Consider the following 7,537-nt stretch of genomic DNA (forward strand, 5'->3'; position numbering starts at 1 on the left):
ATAGTGCCTTCAGTACTTGTTTTCTTGTGCTGCTAATTCTGGAATTAAATGGCAATTACCATGTATATATGCTGGTGCTATTTTGCCTTGCCAGCGTTGTGTTTTTAGGCAGCGTTGGTCACACACATTGACAGTCAGTTTTTTGTCCCCATACAGTAAGCTAGTTCACACTTTGTCTAATGTCTTCGCATAGCGGGAATTGATGTTGGTTACAGCTCTCACAGAAGGCTTTTGTGTGGTGATATCTGAAAGCTGTCTTGTTGGAGCTTTTATCAAGGCTATTGCAATGAGGCCATTATCCCCGCTCGTGGAAAACATAGATATTCGCAGAAATTTTTTATAGCAATGCTTAGTAAGCGTCGTGATGGTACAGAGCAACAATACTGGAGTGGTACAGAAATAATACCCGAGGTGGCAGCCGTGCTGTGGCGGGGAGTTATCTGTCCTTGCAGACTTGGGGACAGGGTGGGAAGGGAACCCTGCACGGGGCAGACGGAGGGTGGTGATCAGGGCTATCGCAGGCACGAATAATCCTGGCCGTCAGCTCAGCGGAATAAAGTTTTACTTTTCATGGTAAGAGTTTTTTTTTGAGTGGCTCTAAGTAACCCAGATCTGAATTGCTGTCTAATGCTTCTGCACCTCATATGTTTTTAGGGTGGGTTGATTTTTTTTTTTCTTCAGCTGTGTGTTATCTGTGGCCAAAAAGTGTCTCTTGGGAGTTATGTAAAACTGCAAGTTGGGTGAGAGGAAGCTGAAACTTCACAACCCGGCTGTAGTACCCTTAAGCACAAAATTCTTTGAGCCAGTAAAAAAGGCAACTCACTACTTGAGGTGGGTGCAGGGAGGGCTTTAAAAATTATAATAGCATTTCCACTGGCTTCTTTGTCTCAACAGTGGGTATTTCACTGGGTTTATTCTTTTTTTCTCTCAGGAATTAGGGGTTAGAAAAAGCTCTTCTTCTTTTTTTTTTTTTTTTTTTTTTTCTTCTTAAGTACAGTGTCCTGAAAGCATAAGCAAATTGCTCATTTTCTTTCTCTGGTTCTTAATCATAAGAGCTGCCTTGATGATTTTTCCCACCTCAAATTAGCAGTTTATTTATAACATGCTAATGTTCTGCATGCCCGTTGGTATTACTGTTCTGTCGTGCTGAGCTGAGAATTGTTCTCTCAAAAACTGACACTGCAAAGATGACATAAAAGAACATGAGAAATTGCCTGTGACAGAGAAACATTCAGGTGGCTTTTTTGATTCACACTTTCTATAAAATAATTTACATTTCCTTCCTGATTTCTATTGCTAGTCACATTTGTGTTGCTTGGTTTTATTTTTGCTTACCAAAAAAAAGAAAAATGCAGACCGTTGGCTTTTGGAATCCTTGTTACCCCTTCGTTCCTGCTGGCAAACTTCTCTGTGATCCTCTTCCACACCGTGTCACCAGCTGCCTTCTTGGATTGTAGGCAGGGGAGTGAGGAACTTCAGGGGGTGTTTCTCCCTTCCTGCAGGGTGCATGTGGAAAGGCTCTTCCAGATCTAGGGGTTTGCAGCATCCTTCCCAGTGATCCTCTGCTTCTGCTGCTCTGCAGAAAGACAGGGGGAGCATTCTAAGCCCAGACTGTGCAACATGGGGTGTCTTGTGCATGGAGAAGCAAAGGGCGAAGTAAAAACGCATCCCATGAGTTTCTGTACTTGGAGCCATGTGCTTTGTAGGTGTTTACATGAGAGATGGCAAAGAAAAATGCAGGATCATTTGGCAGCCTCCAGCGTTGTTATGACCTGTTCATCTGTAAAGATGCTCTTCATGTTGCTGCTAGTCTTGGCTCACTGAAGTCTGTCCCTATTCTTGTCTTGGTAGCTTTGTGTTTTCTGAATATGTGGGAAGTGAACGCAACAGTAGTGAACAGGTTGTGTGCTGTTGGCTAGATATTAAACTTAGGTACAGCCTTCTGTGGGCAGAATTAAGTTAGTAGTTACAAAGGACTTTTTTTTTTTTTGTGTTATTTGCATTTTAGGGGGACAGAAACCCCTTTTGCTGTGATATTTAATTTAGAGGAGAAAAAAAAGAGAGAGGAGAAAAGGAGGCAAATCCCCCTTATTCAGAGCCATATGTTCAAGATACTATCCTTAGTGTGATTTATTTGCTTCAGAATTAGGAAAGAGGGTTGCTAGGAAAAGTAAGATGCATTCACTTCTTTTACCTAAAAGAATTTTATAAGGGTGATTACAATCTCCCTCCTTTCTCCCTCTTTCCTAGTCCTGGAGAATAATCAATTTAACAATAAGTCAGAGCAAGCAAAAATGTGATTGTTCTCTTCTGCAATGCAGAGAGTAAGATGGACTCCTTTCTCTAGGGAGAGAAAATCAGGTCTTTCTGTTTTGAAGAGAATCAAGAGTTACCATGTTTTCAGTAAAAAAGGATCAGAATTTCAGTCTTTTTCTTTGCCCTTAAGATTTGTACTGTTTTGGGTTTTTTTGACTACCCTTTCACTCTTTGATGGCCTCAGTGCCAGTTTCAAAACACTTCCCTACTTCCTCCAAGGTGGGGGAGCAGCACCAGTTGTACTAGATGGGAATTATATCTGTTCTAAGTACGTAATTTGAAGTGGAGAAATGTGGCTTTCCCAGCTGTTTGAAAAGCTCAGTTGCCTCAGCATGTGAAGAGCAGTCCCCAAACTCTGCTCAACCAACAGTGGAGAAGGGGGAAATTGCCTTCAGAACTTGCAGGGAGAAAACTTGAGGCATCTGTGAGGTGCTATAGTGTATCTACCTAAAAATATCAGATACTTGAGCTTGCCCTATTGACTTGTTGGATGGCAAAGCCTTGTTGAAGTGGAAAAAGCCAACCGATCTGGAGCTTTGTGTAATAGTGCAATGACATGAGAGGGGTGCCATAAAGATCCCAGCGAAAGTACTTGCCCACGAGAGCTACCCCGGCTTTCCCACTGATCATGCAAGTGTGGCCTAGAAGATTAGGAATAGCCTGCCTGCCTGTAATGGTCCTGGAAGGTTTGCTTTCCTCTTGAAAGTCTGATGTCAGATACTTTGTCTGATTCAGCCCAGTCTCTTTGGTTAATGTTGCTCAAATCATATGAAAATGTATTGTTCCTTTTGCTGCAGAGTAATGCTGAATGCCTTCTACAAGTACTTCACCTCTCCCTGAGAGATGATGCTTTTTGTCCTCTTTGTTGCTGTGTCTCGTCTTTGAGTGCCTCTCCATGACTGTGTGGGCATGAGCCCCAGCATGGAGCAGGTGCAGTGATCTTCCCAGCCAGAACCTTGAATTAAAATGTACCTTCCCATTAAGACAATACTTTTAACTGGCTACATGCATCTCCTCTAGTGTGATGAAATTGCATCAGTATTCTCACTAAGCATTTTTGTCCAGAATATCAATATCAAAGTGGTTTTTTTAAGTTTACTATGAAGATCTTTAATCTTAGAAGGCAGACCAGCAAGGTGGTTCAGGTAAAGGACCTTTTAGAGTCACAATATGGAATTTTTTCACCCTAATAAGGGAAGGTGGCGGTTTGAGCACGTGCCAGTTTGCCTTTCCAGAGCTGTGATACAGCTGAACCACAGTGGAAATCTGGAACCATAACAGCACTGCTTATAGGAAGTTTGACTCCCTGCATTTAACCACAAATGTGGTCAATGTTAGGAGAAGCAATAGCAGAGGGGAAGAAAGGTGGTAGTATTTGATTAGCTTTTTTCTCTTTGTTTTCTGCTATGAGTAAAGAGTGATAATATTACTAACTGATGGTTCCAGTTTCTTCCTTGTTACACTTTGAGGATACTCTTTTAGGGTAGCTATGACAGCATCTTAAATTCAGTAGTCACATGCTGTTAAGCTGTTGTGCTGCTTGGTAGACTGTTGGGTATTTCTGAAGACAGTAACATGAAGAAGAGGATTAAATACCTTGTCAAGATCCTTCAGGTGGTCACTAGCTTCATGCAGGGATTGAAATGCAAAGCAATTCAGTCATGATGGGTTTCTGCAGGAGGTTATTGAAGGACAGAGATCTTCCCATTGCTCCTCACCATCGTGCCCTAGACTAACATGCTGTATTCATTCAGTTCAGCAGCACGAGAATGGCTGTCTGTCTTGAACACTAAAATATCCTGCTGTTTTCTATCTGCACGTTCCTGGAAATGAAATGTAATCCTCTCATAAGTCAGAGTAGCCTTAATTACCTGATGGGTTAGGAAGCAAAAGATGATTTGGGAACTGGGTCTGTGCTGCTGGAAGTGCTTCCCATAACAGAGGGGATTTCCTGGAACCATCCTGGGAAACACTTTGGGGATGTGGTTTCACAGTCAACTTGCAGTGATCCAAGTTGGTGCTGCCACAAAGAGGGTCATGCTGCCCTTCCTCCCTGCTTTGGTGCCTGCTCTCGTACCTCTCCGTGCTTGTCAGACTGAGGACTGCTCCAGCTGAAAGCTAACACTTGGCTGAGTGATTAGTTTTCAGCACAGTGAGCTCCCTGGCCCAGCCAGCCGCATGGTGAGGGTGGAGGTGGCCGGCAGAGGCTGTCCCCAGCCATGTCCTCTCCCCACACACGGGACGCTTGCTTGGAGTGGCAGCAGACCAAGAGCCTTGCTGTGTGTGTGACCTCAGCATCTCCTAGAAGCCAGTGGAGTTGTGTGGAACTAAACCCTAACAGATGGCTCTGCAAAGAAATAGGCAGCTTTTGTGCCGCTACTCACTGCTTAGGTTACCGAGGGCGTGCAGCTGCCACAGCCTGGCCAGCAGTGCCCAAGGGCTGGAGGGAACTCGCACGCTCTCCCCATCTCCAGCTTTGAAGGGCTTGGGGGCAGTTTAGCAGTTTAGCACATGGAGGAGTAAATATGGCTGAAAACATCCTCAGTTCATGGAGGAAAGCTATATTTCCTTAAACTGGAAATCTGCTCATTGTTGTTTGCACCATGCCTCGTACGCTTGTCTTCCAGCCCCTGACCGAGGTTCCCAGGCTACGTGTAATTTAATTACACTCTGATGGCTGAGACTGAAGTAGGTGAAGATATAAATGTAATTTGTGCCTAGAAGTTATATATGTAGTGAGCTTGCAATACTGGAGGCCTTCTCAGCAATCGCTGCTCTCAGGGAATACCTCCAGAGGAAAGACTGGCTGTGCTGCTCTGGCAGGTACAGTCTGACAGGTACAGTTCTGAGCAGGGCTTTAATGTGACTGATGGTTAATAGGTGAAAGTAAAGGAGTTGTGGTCTTACGTGAAAGATCACAGAATGCTTGGCGGTAGAAGTTGGAATGGCTTTTACAGCCCACTGCTGCGGCAGCCACGGCCGAGGGTCTTGCGTTGTGTAGCTTATGAAGGTACACAAGGGAAGGCTCATAGGGCTTCTGGTCAGATGAGTGGTAATGAATGCCAGTCACATGCAAAGTTAGCTGAGGAAGATTGAGTTTCATGACTGCACTCATAGCAAAGTCTCTTTTGTGCCCCTCAAATGTCCAGGTGGAGCCAGCCTGCATGGCAGCAAGAGCACCTAGGGCCCTGCTTATTCCATGCCACAGCAGAATTCTGCCTTTGTGACCAGAATATACTGCTGAATTTCAACTTTGGCTTAAAAGAAGGGATATCATTATTATTGGAAGGAAATCTCCATTACAAACTCAAGTAGTGTGGAACTAACTTTGGAGACAGCCTGTAACTCACAGGGCTGCGAAATAAGAGTTTCACTTGAATCTGTTGTCTGATTTCAAGCAACTATTTTGTTATTGATTACTTGTGAGATAAACACATCAAACCTATCTCGCAATCCTTACACATGCTGCCCACTGTCAGTAGCCTCAGCTCTCCCCTCAGCAGCTGCCAAAATTTCCATCTTTCTGCCAATACTTTCTTTAGCACCATTGTGCATTGAAATGCTTACAGGATAGCAATATGCGAAAGCTGTGTAGCATTCCTGTTTATCTTGGAAGTCAATGTTTTACACAAGGAGCACTGTAACTCTGCCATATTTACTTTCTTGTATTTAATTCAATAAAATGTATTTACCTGAAGTGGACACAAAATTTCCAGTTTGCGGTGGAAAGTGTAGGACGAGGCTGCAGAACTCGTTCCAAGTCAGGACAGAGTGCATGAGGGCTCCTTGCCAGTGCAAAGTATGGGAGGAAAGTCGGGAGTAAGACTCTTGCTGCTATCATCAGCAGGCACCTATTGAAAGGGTAGGAGGCATGGATGTCAAGGCAAGAACAGGTTTTTGTATTTTCTTGAATTTTAGACTTCCAAGACAAACCGATGGCTGGCAAAGCAGGTTTCTTCCAAGACTATCTTTGCTTTAGCTTGGATAAGAACTTGCAGTCTCAGATAGTGAGATGTAGTCAAGTTTTCTGGGGTAATCTTAGCTTTACAGTTTGATTATAGTTTGGAATTAGGGTTGGGAAAACAGTTAGTGTAGAAAATGAGGGTTTTATGGGAATCTATCATGCTTGAGGATTTTTAGCAATCTAGCAAGCCTACAGACTGCTGGGGGCTTCCCACGTCTGCCTCAAGTTACCTTTTCTCCTGCTTCTAAGAGAATAAGGCTGTCCTCCTTCCTATCCATATACTGTTGAGAGAGGGCATCGTCCACAGGCTATTCTTGTTCTATTCCTTTCCATAATTATATGTAGCTTTTATAAATCTGTCTGGATGGAAAGCTCTCGTGTACTTTGGAAAGACTTATTTGATCTAAATTTAAGGATGTCTCATGTCCAGTTGTGAAACTCGCTATTTTAGTTCGCCCTACCTACAGCTTTTACTAAAACAAGAGGAAAAGGATGAAAAGGAGAGACTGAAAAGTATGTGTGAGAGGAGGGAAAGATGACTCATAAGTAGGACTGCATTTGAAAATGAAAAGGATCAAGGTGTATTGATCATAAGAGAGAAAGTTATGGCTTCTGTGAAGAAGGCACAATTAAACCATATGGTCATTTATCTTCTGAACAGATTAAGGTATGTTTGGGGAGAAATCCATGGGACCAAATTGAATATATAGATTTCTTCTCTTCAAAGTTATTTAAAGAAAGGAATTTTTAGTGCAGCCTTTAATGGGTGATATTTTCGTGCTAGATTCCACTGGAAGACTTCCCCAGGCTTCTGGAAAATCCCATTTAGCTGTCCATTGCCTATGGGATAGTTCTAATAGCTGCATGGTTATACAGCAGGACAGGTAGCAGAAAGGGAAAGATGGGGAAGGCAGCAGTGCAAGAAGCCAAATGGACTTTCTCTGAACTTCAGGCTACAATGAATAGAAATTAAAGCTCATGAATAGACACACAAATTTCTGCTTTCAATCCAGGTGTTGTCTCTTTTACCCCTCTGCTAATATTCTGCTCTTCCAGCCTTGTGCCAGCACCCATAAAACTTCTGGAATACTTGGGATGGCCAACAGTCTTGAAATAAACCTTCTATAGGGTTTAAGTAGTGTGCAGTTATGTGGATGGAGTTCTTCTTTATGCAGCACTGCAACGAGTTCCTGTGGTATTTCCAAAAGTGTTTACCAGCAGTATCCCGCAGCCAGCTCTTCCCACCTTTGCCCTTCT

The 7,537-nt window shown here is 43.3% G+C and overlaps 1 protein-coding gene across 2 annotated transcripts in view; it reads left to right on the forward strand.

Moving 5' to 3' along the window:
• The first annotated feature begins 487 nt into the window (after positions 1 to 487).
• The window catches only part of E2F3 (E2F transcription factor 3), a 31,865-nt gene continuing 24,815 nt past the window's right edge, over positions 488 to 7,537 (forward strand). The window contains exon 1 of one of the 2 annotated variants that reach the window (XM_008630908.2): positions 488 to 573. In XM_008630908.2, coding sequence (XP_008629130.1) covers positions 571 to 573 — 3 coding nt within the window. In that variant the 5' untranslated portion in view covers positions 488 to 570. The remainder of the gene's footprint in view (positions 574 to 7,537) is intronic. The other variant, XM_017730698.1, reaches the window with a different exon arrangement.

Source organism: Corvus brachyrhynchos, unplaced genomic scaffold, assembly GCF_000691975.1.
Source record: "Corvus brachyrhynchos isolate BGI_N302 unplaced genomic scaffold, ASM69197v1 scaffold43, whole genome shotgun sequence".
NCBI classification, from domain to species: Eukaryota; Metazoa; Chordata; class Aves; order Passeriformes; family Corvidae; genus Corvus; species Corvus brachyrhynchos.